The 22,149-nt window shown below is 33.4% G+C and overlaps 1 protein-coding gene across 1 annotated transcript in view; it reads right to left on the bottom strand.

Annotated features, from left to right (window-relative positions):
* The window catches only part of LOC108910994, a 136,010-nt gene that overhangs the window by 7,989 nt on the left and 105,872 nt on the right, over positions 1 to 22,149 (bottom strand). Inside the window, exon 2 of the mRNA XM_018715802.1 lies at positions 13,590 to 13,693. Coding sequence (XP_018571318.1) covers positions 13,590 to 13,693 — 104 coding nt within the window. The remainder of the gene's footprint in view (positions 1 to 13,589; positions 13,694 to 22,149) is intronic.

Below are 22,149 nucleotides of genomic sequence, written 5' to 3' on the forward strand. Positions count from 1 at the left end.
ACTTTAATTTTTTCCCTAAGATTCGCCGTTCTCAAGTTATTCATACCAATACAATCCCCTTGTGGCAGACACTTCTAACGATAATATTACAAGAATATTTGTTTATGTTTAAAAGTAAGTGCAATTTGTAAGCACATCAACAAAATTATTTACACTCCTTTCTACACCACCTGTGAGGTAGTGTGCGATATAAACAAAAAATCAATTTTTTTTGACAACTTCAACACCCTGTATCTCTAAAACGGTGCTGTTCCAGACCTATGTTTATAAGGCAAACACATATTATTTTAAAGAGATCTATCTGCCCTCGAAGTTACCTGCATAAAATTCGGACCACCCTGTATATTCTTAGTATACCATAATCTTAAACTAAGTAAAATGTGTTCCTTCAAGAAAACATTCATTTAAGTGTAGAAATTTTATTTAGTTCAAACTATGCTGTATGGACATCAAGGATATATTGCTTTGCGTATGTATAAACGAAAACGAAAGATAAAATTTAAAAATAGAAGTAATCTTAAAAAAAATGCGTGACACTCAAAAAAATAACACAAGTTCTTGGCATAAATAACACGATATATAATTTTAAAGAATATTTTATGCAGATTTGAAAAGTGAAGAATATATTCGGTTTTGTTTGCGATTTCAGGAAACAGGGGAAGTTTTTGAAGTGTCGGGATTGGCCACCCTGTAGATATGCTGATTGCAAAGAATCTATGCAAAGTCCTATAAAACATCCACCGCATAACGCTAGTTACAGTTTTTAGACTAGTAATAAATACATCGAACCTGAAGCAGGGGAACTAACAACGTAATTATCTGTAATTTTCACCTATTACAGGCGTCCCAATGAATGTTTAACAGCTCGTAAATCAATAAATAACTTTTTATTTTTTAAATAACCCGTTTTAATGGCCTTAACAGGTTCCCCTTTTTTATTCTGTTCATAGGAGGATTAGTCTTTAATTATTTTAGCACAGCCATCGTATTTAACGAATTCAAAAAACTTAATTTTGATTTAAGTAGCCGGGATTTATTTATTACCTGCTTAATAGCTAATTAAAAATTATGTCTATTTTAAAAATATTAGACAAAGTGTCACAATACCGTATTTTAATGTAATTACCGGACATAAATCTGTCAATATTTATCTTTCACTTTTTTTTTTTACAAAAGTACCATCACTGCATTTCTGTGAGGCAATCTCGATCTTCAGTTGCTGGAACTGAGTTCCTAAAGGGGTAATTTTTTTTAGTAACAATGAATTGGAGGGCAGAGATCGTATTACGTACCCGGGGCTAATTATTTAATATTTTAATCAGATAAAAGAAACAGCAGTGGTCTGCGAACCGCCTATTATAAAACCGCACCCACCCTGAAGAAAACCGTCTGTAGGAACAAAAGCTGACCTGAACTTTAAGCGACATAAATGTAAATCAGGTGGAAAGGCTGTTTTAGAGGGAATGGCATTAATAAAACTAAATTATTTGCCTTCTGTGTGTTCCGAAGCGCGTTAGAAAAAGTGAGATAAAAATTAGGGGATCGTTCGGTATGAGTGTTTAAATTAAAAGTTGTAAATCTCGACATTCGAAAGCTAAAAAGTGCTTGATTAATAACGAGCGTTCAAATAAAAACGTGGTCAAGTTGGTTCTGAAAATTTGGACGTAGGGCGTAGCGTATAGCAAATGAACTTAAACGTCATCTGTCAAAGCGCTGTATCGCCGCTTTGTTATTGAAACTGACAACTGCTATACAGCTCGTTGAGAAATGAGGTTATGTTGGTCGCTATAAGCTACGCCCTACGTCCAATGTGTCAGAGCCAACTTCGACCACGTTTTTATTTGAACGCTCGTTATAAAGGCATGTCTTAATTACATGCAAATTTTTGAACTCTTTTTTGCTGAAAGTTTTTAAAAATATTGGAAGGCAGCCAACAAAGGGAAATTATATGTACAGGCTGTCTCAAATTCGATAGTATGGACCTACTGTGAGGATACAAAAAATTTAAATAAAATTTTGGATACGCGATGTTAAATGGGATGAGGTGAACTCCATTTTCAATTTTCAAAAAATATAATTGCTGACGTCATTAGTTGTTTCTGTCAAAATCCAAAGATAATACTTTCAATTGAAAATGGAGCTTACCTCATCCCATTTAACAACACGTGTCCCAAATTTTATTTAAATTTTTTCTAACCTCACAGTAGGCCCATGCTCTCGAGTTTGAGACACCCTGTACAATAAAAGTTTATTCCTTTATTATTCGAAATATAAATTAAATAGAACGAAATGAGCAAACCTTTCAACTTGTTAATATTGGAATAGACGAGTACAAAGACTGCATTAAAAACCGAGATTTTGAAAAATAAAAAATTTGCGATCACGCTTGGGAAAACGGTTATATGGGGTTCGTCCAAAATTTTGGAGAAAAAAAATAATATGGTCAGACGAAAATTAAGAGACCGTAAAAGGATTTAAAGTAAGAAATAGATATTAAAACAATGCTTAATAGACGAGCGGTCCATCCCTAAAAAGATGCTTAGAAAATCAAGGTCATCGATCCCGAGGAGGGGCCAGGATGAAACCTCTTGTAATCGATGCATTGAGTTATTGCGAACAAAAAACCTAAGTAACATTTTTGTGTCCGAGGTAATTTGTTATTAACAAAAAAGTTGCAAAATAAAAATATTGCAAAAAACGCTCTGCAAACAATTTTTAAGGTAAACTGGGCAAAAATAAACACTTTTTGTCTCTTGACATTTTTTCGTAAAACGCTTCCTTTTCGAGCTAGGGGCGATTTAAGGTCGAACAATGGCTAAAAGTTGCCAACTTTAATAATAATTCATATCTCAGCTCCTACCAAAGCTTTCGGAACGTTCAAAAGCCCAAAATGATCCTCGAGACTCGAGAGACAAAAAGTGTTTATTTTTGCCCAGTTTACCTTAAAAATTGTTTGCAGAGCGTTTTTGCAATATTTTTATTTTGCATCTTTTTTGTTAATAACAAATTACCTGCCACTCAGACACAAAAATGTTACTTAGGTTTTTTGTTCGCAATAACTCGATGCATCGATTACAAAAGGTTTCATCCTGGCCCCTCCTCGTGGTCGGTGACCTTGATTTTCTAAGCGTCTTTTTAGGGGTGGACCGCTCGTCTATAATTTGTTGTTTCGCAAAATGTCACTTTTAATCCCCAAAGGATTAAAGAAGTAAATATTAAAATAGTTTTTCTAATCCACAGTTTCAGAAAGTGTAATGTCACTTTTGATCAACCAAGAATTAAAAGTAAGTTAAATAAATATTAAAACAACACTTTTAACACCTATTTTCGCATAGTAAAGTGATTAAGACGAAGTTAAATAAATATGGCGCATTTTTAATTTGTGACTTCAGAAGGAATTAAAAGTAAGCTAAATAAATATTCAATCAACACTTTTAATTCGTAATTTCCGAGAACAAACGAATATTAAAACAGCGTTTTTAATTCGTAGTTTCAGAGATTTTAATTAATAATTAGCGCTTTGATTTTACGATTACACTTTACCCGTCGATTGTGATTAAAGTAAAAATGTCAAGTCCATAATACGATTATAAGTTATTTTGTCGTAACAAGTGTTAAGATAAATTTAAGGTTTCGGCCGATAACAATGGATTTTTCGGATAGTTTTAAAAGTATTTTGTGCTATATAAGGGCAACAAATTTCCGACCTCAACTTTGCCGCTAGTGGTTGTGTTATAAAAACGACTTTTTATCGATATTAATATGTATAAAAGTATAAACACGCACATTCATATTTACTGCCTTGACTTTTGATGCAGAGTAAAATAAATTAATACGAAAAACAGTTACATACTTCTTTTAATTAGTGACACGTTGTGTTTCCGTAAAGACATGTTTGCAATTTTTCTTAAAACATTCTTGTGGTACATAAAATTTCCCAACGAAGACAATGTCGTGTACTTGGTTAGTTACATGCCCCTCGTAATATATTTAGCACCGGAGCCCTTACAAATTCAGTTGTTACTTGCAAGCAACATCTACAGATAACATCTGAAAGATCCGCGAATGTTTTATTCCTTATCCGGTGAACAAAGCTTATATTTTACTTATTTTCAGATGACGGACTAAACGTGATAGTGGTGACCTGTATATTCCGCCGAGGACCTTGATTGCTGTCTTAGAAACCTTGACCTAACAGGAAATGTGTCTTCATAAAGCAGTAAGTGCATTATTTTCTTATCTTTCGAATTTCTCGCAGTTTTAGTGTTTCGTAAGTGGCATTTCTGTACATCTCGATGGGGATCGAAACGAAATAAGATACGGGTAGATAAAATCGTTATTTGTGAGCAAACACCTGGACTAATATTTAACAATATTCTAACCCTTACTAAAAATTTTTTATGTAAAAGACAATGCGTCATAAATGAAGTTATAGACATGGCCACAGGAGTAGTTGCCGACCCCCTGCCTAGTGTCATCCGAAGTAAATATCATGACAATGAATATGAATATTAGAAAAGCCAACTTTGAAGTACTTTAATCAAATGATAACATTGTGTATTCCTAACGCATTAATCTCTTGTCAATTCGATTGACTGCAATGGTAACAAGATTTATTTTTGAGCGTTACATTACCCGTCACGCAGGGCTAATCAAACTACGCTTAGCGTTTTCGAAAAAAACAATCGTTGTGATGTGTTTAAATTAAACACTTATATCGAAAGTTCGGTGAAATTTTATTCTTACGTTTGATAAAGATGTTTACGTGGGTTGAATATAATACGATCGTAATTATTTAGAGAAGATAATTAAATAATTTATTGGTATTGTGTACACGCCTACATAGACCAGCATCAGATTACATATAATTCATAATACGCTAGGCACAGAAATTAAGGGATATTAAAAAAATCTCAAAATTTTGTGGTTTTGAAAGAGTTGTAACTTGGAGGGAAATGGTCGTAGAGAGAATAAAAAAAAAAGGAAATTGAAGCTTCAGGTGTCCAGTTTTCATGCAGTTTAAAATTTATTAGCTTCAGCAGTTTTTGAGTAATCATAATCAACTGAAAAAAGGTAAATTTTTGCTTTTTTAAAAAAGGCCTATGGGCTTCAAAAAATTTTTGACTTTGGCAATCAATTACTCGGGAATTAATGGTCGTACATAATATCCAAGCAGGGTTTTGGAAACTGTAAAGTATTATCTACAAGTCGTAATTATGGGTTTTTGATAAACAAAATTTTTTTCAACGTGAAAATGTTGGTTAGAAAAAAGGTAAAAAATTGCATAATTAGGGATATTTGAATAACTTGGCATAACTTTGCAAATAATGAATAAACAAAGGATATGGACAGTAACTTTTCAACTTTAAAGTGTCCTAAAGAAACCCTGATAATTTCAAAACGCTGCGATTTTTTTTCCTAGTACCCGGAATGTTTTTTGTCGTTTTGCTGAAAATCAATGTAATAAGTAATTTTTAACTTTTTATTCATTTTTTAAGTTAAAAATGTTATTTTAGTAATAGTCCATATTTTCTTTATCAAAAAACGTTCATGATTCTAAAAAATATATATATTTTTTAACATATCCCCAAGCTTCAGAAACGTCAAAATAAATGTTCTGACGTTTGTGGATATGTTAAGAAAAATTTTGAAAAAATAATATTTGAAAAAAAAATTATAGCTAAAAAACATTTTTTAGCAATAATTCATATTTTCTTCATAAAAAACGTTCATGATTCTAAAAACAATTGAAAAAAATTTTTTTTTTCAAATATTCTTTTCAAATTTTTTTTCAACATCCACAAACGTCAAATCAGCCTATTTTTTTGACGTTTGTGAAGCTTGGGGATATGTTAAAAAATATATATTTATTTTAGAATCATGAACGATTTTTGATGAAGAAAATATGAATTATTCAAAAATATTTTCGAAAAAAAATTTTTTTTCATTTGTATTTAGAATCATGAACGCTCTTTTATTAAGAAAATGCTATATGAATTATTGCTTAAAAATGTTTTTTTAGCCAAAATTTTTTTCAAAAATTATTTTTTTCAAATTTTTTTTAACATATCCACAAACGTCAAATTAGCCTATTTTTTTGACGTTTGTGAAGCTTGGGGATATGTTAAAAAAATATATATTTTTTTTAGAATCATGAACGTTTTTTGATAAAGAAAATATGAATTATTCCAAAAAAAACATTTTTAACTTAAAAAAATTAATAAAAAGTGAAAAATTACTTATTACATCGATTTTCAGCAAAAACGACAAATTTAAACATTCCGGGCACTAAGNTTTTTACTCGCTTTAGACCTTCAATAAAATGATTGACCCATACCAAAAAAATATATCTTAAAGTAGAAAATCTGCCGATTATTATGCTTATTTTAGAATTAAAATCTGTTCAGTAGTTTTTGAGGAAGAAGTTCCGAAAGTTTGTCAATTTCGTCACTTTTTTCACATTAAATTGTAAATATTTCGGAAACGAAGCATTTTTCGAATTTTTGTCAAAGAACAAAAAGCGTTTATTATGGTCCATTTTACAATAAAAAACAATAAAAAAAACTTCAATGCCATTCGGCGAGTAATTTTTTTTTACAACTTTTTTGTTTATAACAATTGACTGACCACGCCGAGAAATATAAAAAAAATATGTAAATTATCAGAAAAATACACTATGAAATAAAAAAAGTTTCATGCTGTAGGTTTTTGTTTTCAAAATTTAGTCGGTTCATGCCTTTTTATAGGGGTGAACCGCTGGCCTATTAGTTTATTTATTATTTCTAAAATTAAATATCCCTAATTATGCAATTTTTTACCTTTATTCTAACCAACATTTCCACTTTGTATAAAAAAATCCATAATTACAACTTGTACAGAATACTTTGCAGTTTCCAAAACCCTGCTTGGATTTTCTGTACGACCATTTCCCGAGTAATTGATTGCCAAAGTCAAAAAAGATTTTCCTGCTTTGATCGGCGATAATTCAGCGACAAATAATCGCACAAGAATCCGGAACCGCTCAAACTGAAGAGAATTAAATTATCTAAAAGAGCTTTATGATGAAATTACAAAAAAATGTTTTGAAGTCCATAGGCATTTTAAAAAAAAGCAAAAATTTACAAATTTTTTTTCCCGTTGATTTTCTTATGATTACTCAAAAACTGCTACCGCTAAAAAATTTTAAACTGCAGATCTGAAAACTAGACACTTGAAGCTTCAATAACAGTTTTTTTATTCTCTCTAGACCATTTCTCTCCAAGTCTCTTTGAAAATCAGCCAAAATTTTGGGATTTTTTTAATATCCCCTAATTTCTGTGCCCAGTGTATAACAGGTAGTGAATTAGTAGGACATGTGCGAGTTTAATAAATTCTATAATTAGCTTTAATTTATGTAAATATGCAAATTGGGGCATACTGATGCTGAACGATATGCGAACCAAATATGTGCAGGAAACAATGGATTAAAAATAACTTGCGAATTTTCTTAAAATGTTTAAAACAAATGCCTCTAATTTCAATGCTTGACGTTTTGCTTGTAGCTCAGGATTTAAAATAAAACGTTAAAATTTGAAATTACATAATACATTCCAGTGCATGTCTGCGGTATTCTTAGTTTCTAGTTCTGCCTCTAAATATAGATAAACTTACAACAAATCTCTTGTTAAAATGGCGCACTAATCATTTATTTGCAATTTCGCTCTCGCACCAACAATCCGTCGCTTTATTTAAAAGAATCGATTCAAATTATCTACAAAAAAAAAAACGAAAGAAAACTGACATGTGTCATAATTTCTATTATCACTCTTTGTGTGACAGACGTACACAAGTCGTTAATTTATATCTGGTTTTTCTTTTAATTGACAAGGAAAGTCGGAAAAATTATCGTTAGCCGGATGTCAATGTCGCAGCTCCGTTGAAAATAAACTTTGCGCGTAAAAATAAGTATTTGGGGTCCCCAGACAAAATTACGAGTTTATGCAATGAGTTTTATGTGTGTAGTGTCTATATTCACTGCGTTAAATTCAACCGCTAAGCCAAAATTTAATTTGGATTAACTGGTTCGGTTTTCTAACGTAAACGAAGACCTATCCGAGATACGGGAAGAAATTTCTCGAGTGAATTTTAATTAAGACCATCATCTTGTTAGAAAGCTTGCGGAAACGTTTCGGCAACGTCGATTCGGCGATTTCACGGGAATTCAATATTTGTAAACCGCACCGAATGTAATTCCGTGAACAAAAACCAAGTAAACGTAATGTCTTTGGTCACACGGAATTAGTAAAGTTGCCGGCTCGGCGTTTTGTGCAATTAATGGGCCTAACGCTAAAACATAAACCGCCACCCGAAAGAAATGATCTAATCCGCATGAATAACTGCGAAAGCAAAAGTTAAACTATTGGAGAACATGTCAGAACATGTCACGTTCAAACACCGGCTTGGTGGTTTTAAGTTTCAATTTATTTAGCCTTCCTCGTATTACCGGAATTAAATAAAGATGTACGTCTCAATTTTCCCACAACTGCGTTACAACTTGATTATTTCGATATTGCCAAGTTTGTCAACTGATGACTCCAACAATGTGTTAAATTCCACTATACGACAGATTTGTCTTCAATTAAGATTAAAAGTGACTGAGATTCATCATAGATGGAGAGTTTGTTGTCTTTCGCAGTTTTTGTTGCTGGTGATCGAGATGGCGATGGAGATGGTGATGACGATGTTGATGATGACGATGTCGACGATGACCATACGGGGTCAATGACATGATATTGGTGATGAAGGTGATGATAATGATGATGATGGTGATGATGATGTAACAAAAGCCGTGACGCGTGGTAGTTTATTTGTTAATTCTCGAAACGGATGGGCCAAAAAGTAAAATATTTCAGTCAACACTAATTTTATCGAAAAGTTAAGAGTTTTGAAGTAGGTTTAGCGTCGCCACAAAACCGTCCTTCGGGGAAGGCCCCACGAAATTTAGCAGTATTTTTAACAAGTTCACTTAGACCATCGGGACCATTTGTTGAGCATCTGGTATAAATAGAAAAATCAATATTTCTAATAACGCGCGAAATGCATTCGAATGAACACGTAGGAATTCCAATATATTTAAATAAGTTGTTAAATTGACAATAATTGGAAAATAAAGATATATCAAATAGCTGGTTTTTTAGGCGGATTTTCCAAGCTATAATAGTTTGATAAGTGAGATTGACTAATCCGTCCCGTATTGCTACACGGAGTCACTAGAGGAAGGCTAGGGTTACTTGTAAGTTCAATTAGACACAGAATTATTTATATAAATGTAAGTCCAGTTAATTAGATAACTAGTATCATGGTATAGTTATACCAAAGCGTCCCGATATTCAAGGTTCCCGCCAGTAAGATATGAACTGAAACATCTGGACCCAAGAAATGGCGTGTCGAAGCGAGGTGTCGAATTTAGGAGAGATCTCGAAAGGAAGGTAGTTTTTCCTGGGGTTCCACATTGAGCAGTCTCCTTAGTTTAGAGGCAAGGGGTTAATTTAATAATGGATAAAGTCATTCCAAATTTTACTATGGATCGCGGATTCCCTCAATCTCGGTACGCTGTTATTTTGTTTGTTTGTTTTGGTTTTATTGTTATTAAAACCCTTCCTGGAAAGTTTTGGTGTTTTCTTGTTCTTCCAACTTAAGTGTCACCCTATACAACCAACCACTGGATTACCTTGTACATGAGCGACATACGTTAAGTGTATGGTATTCATTCTCTGGACGTACAACATTTCTAGGTTCCCACGTATTAATTAAAGTGTAATGATAATTATAAACTCTCTTTCGAGACGTTAATAGTAAACTATTTTGCAAATTAATATCGTAATGATGCTGGTCAGTCATAACGGTAGATAGATAAATGAAGAAATAACGCCTCATGTTACAATGATGATGATGAAGATGAAGATAATGATGATTGAAGACAAGAAATAGTTAGTACCACTTGTGAGTGAGTGCGCTTCTTACTGTGACTAAGAAGTACTGCGTCTTGCTGCAAATACCCTTGATTTCGCTTAAATTGGCTATGGATATTTTTTGTTACAGAAAGATGAAGTATATTATTTCTATAACATTTCTATCAGCCGATCTAATCCGCACGAATAACTGCGAAAGCAAAAGTTAAACTATTGGAGAACTTGTCAGTTACCACGTTCAGACATAGGCTTGGTGGTTTTAAGTTTCAATTTATTATGCCTTCCTCACATTACCAGAATTAAATAGACGTCTCAATTTCCCCACAACTGAATGTTAACCGATGCCACAAACAATTACAACTTGATTATGTCGATATTGTCAGTTTTGTCAACTAATGAGTCAACAACAAATTTGTTTTCAATTAACGTTAAAAGTGACTGAGATTCATGACTGATGTGAAAGAGAGTTTGTAGAAGACTGTCACTAACAGTCTTTGAGTGTTGCCTTTCGCAGTCTTTGCTGTTGGTGTTGACGATGGGGATGATGATGTTGGTGATGATGACGTTGGTGATGATAATAATGATGATGATGATAAAACACAACCACTTAACGAAGTATATTCAGGGAATCATTTTACCAATTTCCTGGAAGACAAGAAATAGTGCACAATTGTCACAATGTGGTTCTTGCTATGGCTGGGAAGTACTGCCTCTTGCTCCGCGTATTCTAGACTTCTCTTCGCTAATTGGTTGTCACCTTTTTGAGCTATTTAGGAAATTCTTGGAAGGCAATCCATTTGCTTGTAATTATGAAGGGGAAATATTGATATTTTTGTTATAGATAGATGGAATATATTCTCTGACACACTTTCGCTACCTTTGGTCGAGGATTAATTACCGTTTCAAAAGCACTGCGTAAATATGGGATATTCCCCGCTTGAATGATTTAAATTTTAAATGGACATGTGCTGCTGTTGGTACAACCAATTTATGCAGCGTGAAGATGTTCTCATGGCGTATTTATAGTGTTTCTCAGGCCAAGAAATAAAACTGTAAATCGAAGAAAATGCCTGTTACAGCAGCCTTAGTAATACACTTAATTGATTTTTCTTATTTATTGATTTATTCCACGGAACAGCGTTCAGCGGTAAACTCATCCGAGTTTCCTTTAATTCCGATTCGGTTAATAAACTCTTTACTGTGGAGATTATTACTGGCCAGAGGAGAAAGTGCTCGACTTTTAGACATTTTATTCAAGTGCACTGTCCGTCCCGTAGCTTCATCTGCTATTTCAGAGCGATTTTAAATATTCATAATGCAAAGGCTTAAGGCCCCCACATACGAAGTTTTTCGACCTCACATTTGGTGCCCTTTGGCAAACATTATACAACCGGGATTAGATTAATCTTATCTAATGTCTGAAATGTAAAGCCCACCGGATCTCTCATCTCGCAATATAAAAAGTATGAATTAATACGAAAATTATCTCAGATAAAAATTTACATCATCGAACGCTACTTCAGTCGGAATCGACGTGCTCTTTTTATGTTTTATAGCGAGGTGAAGATTAAATTCGTGCGTTTTTATTTTTCGTATGCAAATTTGAATCGCGAAATCGGTTTCGCTTCTTTGGTTTAACAGAGGGGAGTTGCCAATACGCTACTGACTTATTTTTAATTGATTAGTATTTATTTGACGTGACCTTTACAGATAAATAATTACAATGTGAACTAGCGTTGATATGATTTTTTTTAACAATTGATAATAAGGGTTATACGGGGGTACACCAAAAGTCGCTTGTTGGTTTCATTTTCCATGAAATTATTTTTTCCATTGCTTATTTCACAAAGAAACCAGCACACAAAAAATGTGGTCTATACCTCGAATACAAAAAATAATATACATAATGTATAGCAAATCGAAGTTTAGATTTTAACAGTAAATTCGATACCTTATAATCCAGAACTACAGTCCGTACGATATTTGTTGAGACAGAATTCCAAAAAGACCCCTGCGCCACTTCCTTGGAATTAACCGCATTCGACACCCGAGGTAGAAGGACATTGGCGGCTTGGATCCGATTGAAATGATATGGGCTCAAGTTAAAAACAACTCGATATTTTATTTAAATTATATCGTACGGACTATACCTTCCTGTAAATATGATTATAGAACTAACATAAACACAAAATACACCGCTTATATTTATATGTAAATGACGGTGGCTTATAACACTTTTGCATAATGCCGGAAAGTCACATGAATTTGTTGCTAATGGCGTCCATCGCGCCTTTTGAATTTAATATCGACGCGTCTGTTGTAAAGCAGATGAAACAGTTAACTTTTGCGTGTTCCGCAAGTACAGCGGCTCCACATAAGGCAGTACAGAGACCGCTCTTAAATTATTAATAAATTTATTTATACTTTAACATATTGTAATTTATGTTGGCGCTTTCTGCCGATTTATGCGTCTATATTAGTTAAGTAATGCTCGTGCGACTGACACTGAATGCAAACGTAAAAGAAAACATTGTTATTTAAAACAATACATGCAGTATTAGTCTTTGGTTCATGAATTTATTTTCCGCACAGTGACAGATTGTCAAAGATTTTTTGTAATAGAAAACTGGTAAAGACTTTGGTGCTGGATAAAACAAATTTTACGTTGTGGCCGCTGTATCTTTGTTCGAAGTTTACGCTTTCACTGAAACAGATTACAGTTGAATCGAACCTTACACCCATTTAAAAGAATCTGTGACTTTTTATGACGTATAATAATGTGCATTTTGCAACGTGCCATGATTAAAATTGTATACGTTGCAGCAACGATTAATTGAAAACGTAGGTAAATTTTTTATAGACACAAAACGTACATTACAAATGCTATTAAGGCATATCTAATCCAAGGCTATAAGAAGCAGAACCCCGTATTTGTTATTACTACAAAATGCATCTCAATAGGCGTTGAAAGTAGAATTAACAATAAAGTACTTTTTAGATGACAGTAGAACATGTATTCGGGGACAGCATGTATATTTTAATACTGTACTAAAAATACCCGGTCTAGATGCTTCTATTAAAAAATGTCAAAAGATAAATTTAAGTCTAGTGTACAACGGTGTTACGTAAATAAATTTGGATTATACACAATAAAAATCTGGATTTACACTTAATAACCCCGCGCTGCTTTTATTTGTCCAGCGTGGGGTTATTTTTTTTTCATCAATTAATTTATTAAAAATGACAATTATTATGTTACTGAGATAATTAATTATCAATGGAAACAATTAACTCTGCCATTAATTATTTCACTGGCAAAAGAGATTCCTGTAAACTGCGTAAATATGTTTATACTTAGCTAAAGCAATATCTGTCAGTGGCGTTTCAAAACATTGTAATATGCTTTAGTTTTTTTCCAAATAGACCACCGCGAAAGTTACAAGAAACCATAATAGATTGCAATTTTAATTAATTAATTTATATAATTATTAGATAATACTGTTGTAACTGTATATTTTCCCGAATAGAACCAATCACGTCCGACGCTGATCCGAAGTATCAATTTTGTTTCACTAAATACAATCGGTCTTGAACTACAGAACCTGTTGTAAATTGTAACGTAAATAAAGTACAACCTACCGATCCGTAAAGCAATCCACAGCTATCCATGCATAAATATTGACAGGTAGCTACTCCCTGGATTTTCATCTGGCCAATACCAATAGTTGTCCTTTGCAAAATCGCTGAAAGAAAAAAAAAAACAATAATTAATAAATCATTTCCCGATCATTTAATCTATCTTTATTTTAACGATACATAAATAGGTACATCTGTTATGTGGGGAGGGGAAAATACGTCTAATATCATAATCAGTTCGAAACTAAAACAGTCTTCACATTAAAAATAAACAATGCAAAATATTTTTTTATAAAGACATACATATTTGGGGAAAGTGTACGAGATTAGTGTACTCACTATGTGCACTGTTCCATAGGTTGGCTCAATTGAATACCGTATTACCAGGCTATGTAATTTAGAGATTACCACTTCCTTTACGTTACATATACGTGTGAGGTTAGTGTACAAGATTAAGTGAACATTGCGCACTTTTCCGTAGATTAAATAAATGTTTGGGGTAAGTGCAGGAAGAAAGTGTAATCACTGTGTGCACTTTTCAATAATCTTGCGAACTTGTCGCGAAAAAACTAATGAAAATGTCCATATCGCAAAGCGGTAACACAAAATTAAGCATATGTGCAGTTTTCTATAGACTGGTACACTTATCTACCATATTAGGCTGTTATAGAAATTTAGACTATTTCCTGTACACTAAATAAACGTTTGGGATAAGTGTACTAAGTTAAGTGTACTCACTGTGCGCATTTTTCCATAGGCTGGTACACCTATCTACCGCATTACCGAGCGAGGGAATGATTTAGACGTTACTGCTTTCTATACACTAAATAAATGTTTGGGGTAAGTGCACGAAGTTAAGTGTACTCACTGTGTGCACTTTTCAATAAACTTGCGCACTTATCTACCACGGTAAATTTAATTTCGGGAATATTTGCTAGCATATCGCGAAAAAAAACTAATGAAAATGTCCATATCGCAAAGCGGTCACACAAAATTAAGATATGTGCGGTTTTCTATAGACCGATACACTTATTTACCATATTACCAGGCTGTTATAGGAATTTAGGGGTTGCTATTTCCTCTACACTAAATAAACGTTAGGGATAAGTGTATGAAGTTAAGTTTACTCACTGTGCGCACTTTTCCATAGACTTGCACACTTATCTACCGTATTACCAGACGGCGTAATATTTTAAATGTTACTCTACACTAAATAATTGTTTGGGGTAAGTGCACGAAGTTAAATGTACTCACTGTGTGTACTTTTCAATAAACTTGCGCACTTATCTACCACGGTAATATAATTTAATTTCGGAAATATTTGCTAGCATATCGCGAAAAAAAACTAATGAAAATGTACATATCGCAAAGCGGTCACACAAAATTAAGATTATGTGCGGTTTTCTATAGACCGGTACACTTATTTACCATATTACCAGGCTGTTATAGGAATTTAGGGGTTGCTATTTCCTCTACACTAAATAAACGTTAGGGATAAGTGTACGAAGTTAAGTTTACTCACTGTGCGCACTTTTCCATAGACTTGTACACTTATCTACCGTATTACCAGACGACGTAGTATTTTAGATGTTACTCTACACTAAATAAATGTTTGGGGTAAGTGCACGAAGGTAAGTGTACTCACTGTGTGCTCTTTTCAATAAGCTTGCGCACTTATCTACCACGGTAATATAATTTAGTTTCGGGAATATGTCCATATCGCAAAGCGACACTTATCTACCGTATTGCCGGACCGCTATAGGAATTTAGATGTTGCTATTTCCTCTACACCAAATAAACGTTAGGGATAAGTGTACGAAGTTAGTGTATTCATTGTGCGCACTTATCTACCGCATGATCGGGCGACGGAGCAATTTAGATTTTACTGTTTTCCATACACTAAATAAATATTTGAAGTGTTCGAAGTTAAGTGTAATCTCTGTGTGCACTTTTCCATGTCTGTACACTTATCCGCCACAGTAATATTAACGGTTAACATTCTTTAGGTTAAGTGTTTATGTTCCTCTAAAGACAAAATTAAGTTGTTTGGCGCACGTAGATGATGATGAAGCTGATAAAAGTCTGGCTTGTAACATTTAACTCTCGATTTTATTTACATTAATAATAATTAATAGCGTAATATTCTGACGCCTTTAAACCTACTTGCATTAAATGGCACATAGTAAAACGTTATCTGAAGATATCGTACATATATCGCCTAGAAAAGTTATAAACTTCATTTTAACATGTTATTTACATTTTACTTGCCTAGATTCTACGTAGAACCATTCCGCAACGTTCATTTTACATTCTGTTCAGATCGAAAATTATTTCTCGCTACAGTCATTTTCTAGAGGTTCGGGAAAAATTAGTAGGAATGTATAATATATTTAGCATGTTCGCGATAAACAATTCAGGAGAAAAGTATGTAATTAAGGGAACCCGTGATATATTTAGAAATAATAAATTGTATTGTATTGCTGTACATTTCAAGGTAAAATTTGTGTGTGCATGGTCTACTGATACAATGTGTAAGGAAAGTCGTAACTTGGCGCGAAACTTACACTATAAATTCTTCGGATTAGTTATATGAATTTTTTAAATTACTTACACCGGTTCCATAAAGAAGAATTTAAAATCTATGTATGTACATACACGGACTCCTCTCGGACAACTGAAATGTGTAGTCTAGTAAATTTTATTACTTGCGTTGTCATTTGGCGTAAAAATTGCTGCGGGGCGTTATTTACGGCGTATGGGTTCTGGTATGACTCGAATTTCTACAGGGTGTAGCGGCGGCGTTGGGCAAACTTTGAGGAGCGATTTTCCGAGTCAGAGTAAACAAAAAACCCGTTGTGCCAAAAGAATCAGGTTGTATACACCTTAGCCGACGGCGGCGGGTCTCAGCTGGCGGGTTTCAGCCAGGACAGGAGGAGGCCCCGCGAAGTGAGTTAATTTCAACACTGTATATCCTAATAATTAATCATTTATGAGTAACTTATTTTTACATTCAATATTTAGGTAATTAAAAACCAAGTCTGAGTAAAAAATTACTCAATAATAGTCAGTAAATTGGTTTTATATACTCAGAATAGAGTCAAAAGTTGCTCAATTGGTAGTTAGCAATAACTCGGTTTGGAGTAAAACTCACTCATTTCTGTTGCAATAGTTTCACTCATACTAATAGAGTGAACATTTCACTCAATAGTGTGCGGACAAAAATTGATATATTATTGAGTAAAATTGAGTGATTTTTTTTACAGTGTATATATCAGTAAATTTGTTCGTAACACCACTAAATTGAACATAAAAACTGCAGTCCTGGAAAGTTTTATTAACTTTTGCGCTTCTTGCATTAAAGTGCTATTGTAATATCTAGTTTCAGAGACCAAAGTGTAAATTTACTTGTCATCCCTGTATAAAAAAAGGAATAATTTTATTTACTCCCGATTAAAACCTGAGACACCCTGTATATTCTTTAATTTCTGTTTCTGGACACATGTTTATAGTAACTTTTTTATTGATTTGTGAATAAAGCATTAAATGTTATAGAATAGAGATCAATGTTAATTATATAATAGAATATCAGTGTAATTCGCATTGGTTTTGTAATTTTGGCGACTTGGCAACATCTGTTATTTGATTAGTTCCCTCTAGCGGGAAATTCAAAAATGAGGATAAATTCAATTTAAATTTATATAATGTAAATACTTTTCTAAAATGTGTAATTAAATTATTTCTTATTAAAGGTGGAGTTGAGACTGGTTTGTTGATTAAAAACACGAGTGAAAATTTTATTTTGGACGTTCCGAAAATTTAACAATTAATTAAGAAGACGTATGCGTTCTGAACTTTTTTTTCACGAACAATGCATTGTACGAGTGGAGATTATCTGGAGCAAATCAGAAGACCGCGTGGAATGAGATAATAACTGTATCCTACGAATTCCAGATAGTATTTAGTTCTATTGACATTTGTCCGTTCTGTGGATAAAATAATTATAGGGAAGTTTTTCGTAGTGGACAGACAATTAAGACATTTATCACTATAATTTAGTAGCAGTTGTTTTTATTATACAAATAGACCTTTTTGATTGGCGGCGACATGCAACATCCATAGAATGGGGTCACACGGTTTATTTTATAGTCAGACGGCGAAGAAGCGTTCTAAGTATATCGTTTAGTACTTTTGAGAATGGGACAATTATATTTAAGATTATGAAAACTTTTAGGTGACATATTTATGCATCTCCACCAGTTATATAATACGCGGAGCAATGTGGGACGTTCTCTGCTAGAAAATGAGGAATACCTAGTTTGCTTTTACATTGTATGTAGTAGATTAGAATGTGCTCCGTTATCAAAATTTTTCTTATAACAATTTACATATGATGTCTTCCTTAGATAATAACGTTTTGAAATACCTCCGTGGCACTGTGTCTGAACGAATGCAGGCAGCATCGTATATCACGTCATCTCGGGAAATATATGGGCTTTTTTACATAATTATGCGTGTAGTCATTATATAATTTACGCGATGTAGGGTATATAGGCTTATTTTAAGTGGTGACATTCAGATTCATCACACAATGACATTTCATTCCTTCTAAACATCAGCCATTTGATTCTCGGCCAAGCCGGAAATTGTAACTACTATGTGCTTGATAAAATAAATACAATTATTTCGTGATATATCTACTTCAAAAATTCAAACCCAAATACTATATTTATATCACCCGCTTCCAAAACGTTGGTTGGGTGCTAATTCGGGATTCCGATCTAAAAAGAGAATTGCGACACGTTCTGTTAGACAATAGAGGGAGAATGAAAACCTATTAATTATTAGTTACTTGCATTTCATAAAGATTACACGCCACCTGACCAGTAATTCTGTTTGTAGCAGTAATTTTATTACTCTCGCGTTAGCAATCAAAGTTTAGTAAAATTAAAAATTATGAAAGCAATAAGATCAAGATTACGCTAAAATACAGCATTCTGTTTCACCGGATGGTGATTGGTGCAACATTTTTTCGACCAATCGGCATCGCATTAACTTCAGCCTAGACGCTAAGATTTAGGAATTGGAATTTTTACACGCAAAAAACATGTATTTGGATCAGATGAGCAGATAGTTTTAATTACATTCAAATGTGTATGTTTTCGGGAAACTATGTGACATATTTGTTGTAATCTATAATTCTTCTTAGGATTTATATTATTTTCAAAACTTTTAGAGTTTTCAAATTTATTATCTCTTATAGTTCATCATAAACTGCAAACATACACTTCTAATTTAGCCGTCAATTTAAAAAAAAAACATAAATTTCCTGTTTTTTTAAATTCGTGTAAAAAAGAAATATTTAAAATTTAGTATTAATGTAGGAATTATTCAAGACAAATGTAGCATATTTTAATCAAACTTATGTTTTCTTAAAGAGAAAAACTTTAATATTTAATGAAAATCTAACAGGTCACTTCCTACTAATTGTAGCCATTGTGAATGGTGTAGGTGGGAAGTAGCGCTATAGATGGAGCCACTTACGCTCTGTGTATACACATCTCCATGTCTGGTGGGTTAAACTGACGAACGATCCTAGCTCGAATTTTATACAGGAAACTTCCTGGGCAGATAGATCTCTTTAAAATAATATGTGTTTGCCTTATAAACATAGGTCTGGGACGGCCCCGTTTTGGAGATACAGGGTGTTGAAGTTGTTAAAAATATATATTTTTTTGTTTATGTCTCAAGAATCTAATGGATTTCAATAAAATTTGGTACAGATAATCTACGAAAGTACGCCTTTCATTCCCTAAAATATGAGCTCTAAAGGTACAACCAGTGGCGTACAACTGGGCAAAGGTCATCTCGTTTTTTATAAAAAAAAATCTACTCCACTAAATATATTTTTATTATTATTTTGATTTAAATTGTTCTTATTTGTAAAGAGTATTAGGCCTTCAAGGAAAACTAAAACGCGCCAGGAACACTCCCTCACAGGTAGGTGGTGTGGAAATGAGTGTAAAGAATTTTGTTGATGTGCTTACAAATTTCACTTACTTTTAAGCATAAACATAAATATTCTTGTAATATTATGGTTAGTGTCTGCCACAAGGGTATTGTATTGGTATGATTAACTTTAGAGCGACGAATCTTAGGGGATAAATTAAAGTCACCTTTTTTACGTATTTTATACATTAGAATATAAATCAGTTATAATGACTTGTAAAAAATGCAGTGGCGTAGGTGTTTTTGTGAAAAAAGGGGTGACCCCTGTCCAGTTGTACACCACTGGTTGAACCTTTAAAGCTCATATTTTAGAGAATGTAAGGTCCACTATCATACATTATATGTACCAAATTTTATTGATATCGGTTAATAGATTCCGGAGACGTAAACAAAAAATCAATTTTTTTTAACAACTTCAACAATATTGTCTGCATGGTGTCCCACTTACGAAAGATTTTTACCATAAAATTTCTTTCGTAAAAGACCTCTTTGTCTAATTTTTAAATTATTACATTTAATTAAAAAAAAAATGAAGTTACGTAACAGAAATATAACGCCCCGTATAAAACCTATTGAAATTGATGCGGTGCAACTTTTATTCGACACCCTCTTAACGGTGGATCACCCTGTGTATCGAGCCGGAAATAGTAACGATCTGTACTTAACAACACTACAAAGCTAGCCTTTATTCTCATCTCATTTTATTTCAACCTCCTTTTCAATTCTTACACCGTCACTTTTTCTTTGATGCAGGATTAAAACGAATAGACCCCCACACGTTAGCAAAAAAGACTACAGAGCAACGCCGTCTTTAAAGTTATGTAACTAAGTGTGTCTTTGAAATTTACACAAGGTGTAAGGCCGTTAGGCGACGTAAATGAAATTTATTTTAGCTGAATTAACTTTGGCTTGTTATTAGTTAGATAAAGAACTGGAATTATTCTGAAATCGCGTTTTCCCCCGACGGACGTATAAATTCAACAAGATTTTCGTTTAGTATAAAATATTGCCCATTTTCGAGTTTGTTTTCGTCCGGGCTATTAAGTAAAAGAGAAAAATGGGTAGATCTGTATCGGGATCACAATCTACATATTCTGTAGGACGTTAGCCGTGGAGTTTTGTCAAAAAGGCGTATAATAGCTGTTCCTAACGGGAAGACAACGTGTAAAAGGCGTGGTGTATACCCTTACAATGCCCCATCGCACTTCACGGACCTTCTCAAATGCCCTGCGTCAAGGCGCGAAGACAAGAAGCCGAAAAATACGGCTGAGTAAAAAAAATAAGTGCTACTCTCGCCTGGTTATTAAGTCTTTATCAGTAGGACGTATAGATATAGGCGTTCACTAATAAACAACCCTTATTTACGGTTATTAGCGTATAAAAATAATTTATACATCGATGACAGGGGAGGGTCTTAAGCGGTTCTTTTTTTGTTCGGTATAAAGGGCTATAAATTGGTATTTTAATTTGGGCCCAGAACCTTTACATAATCTTTACTAGGGCATCTTAATCAAAATACTAACGATACCTCGTACGCTAAGTGACCGGGTGGTCTTCGACGGATTTGGTAGTGATCAAATGGAGCCATTTTATGTCGATGAATGTATTCACGCCCGGACAGACAGACAAGCTTTTTGAATTCACAGAAAAGTCAGTACTATTTTGTTAATCAGATTTTATTTACAAGGTGCTTCCAATTTGAAAGTGTGGAAAAATTTTAACTTTAAATTTATTTTATGTGGGTTATCTAAGCCGTCAAAATTTATAAACAGTTAGTGAGTATCCTGTGGATGTGTACTTACAGTATAAACTTTGATGTGTAAAAAAATAAATTCAGAAGCAAGACATGGTGGTCAGTACATGAAACAAGAAGAATAACGCTGTACCAAGTGTATATTGATACAAAGTTGTATGATTTATTGAAGTTTAGTTGTTTATTTATACCAAGGATGTAGCAAAACCGTAGTCTTGTGAAGTGTATTTCATTTCCAATGTAGTTTGTTTTTGTAGTTGTACTAGTTGCTAATACACACTCATATCTGGTATAACATGAATCGAAAATGTAAACATCATAGCAGCGTTATTTATTTTACCTTAAATGATATTTACAGCTAAGCGATACTAGCGGATATCGTTTTGTCAAAATATATTTGAAATTTATGTAAATTGGGTATGTTCACATCTGTTCGGTAGACAATTAAGCAATGTAAGTTTATACTAATTCCAGTTAAACATATTCGTGGTTTAGTTTAGGTGTTCGCCTGAGTTTCTATAATTCATGCACTTCTGCATAAAACATTGTAAGTCATTTTAAATTCAAGTGGAATACACGAAGGACGAAACTAAGCAAGCTATTATGTTCAGACCATCTATCTGTGGGGATTGATATATTGTCTCGAGCTGTTAGACGCCGAGATATTCCCGCTAGGTTTACTTCCCGAAGGTTGACTACAGAATAAGAAGTATTTCGTGACAACTGATTTATTAATCATACATGTTTCAGTTGCTCATTACAGCTACACAAAACACGAAATCAACGTGTAATAGGCCGCGATAT

Source organism: Anoplophora glabripennis, unplaced genomic scaffold (assembly GCF_000390285.2).
Source record: "Anoplophora glabripennis isolate ALB-LARVAE unplaced genomic scaffold, Agla_2.0 scaffold182, whole genome shotgun sequence".
Classification (NCBI taxonomy): domain Eukaryota; kingdom Metazoa; phylum Arthropoda; class Insecta; order Coleoptera; family Cerambycidae; genus Anoplophora; species Anoplophora glabripennis.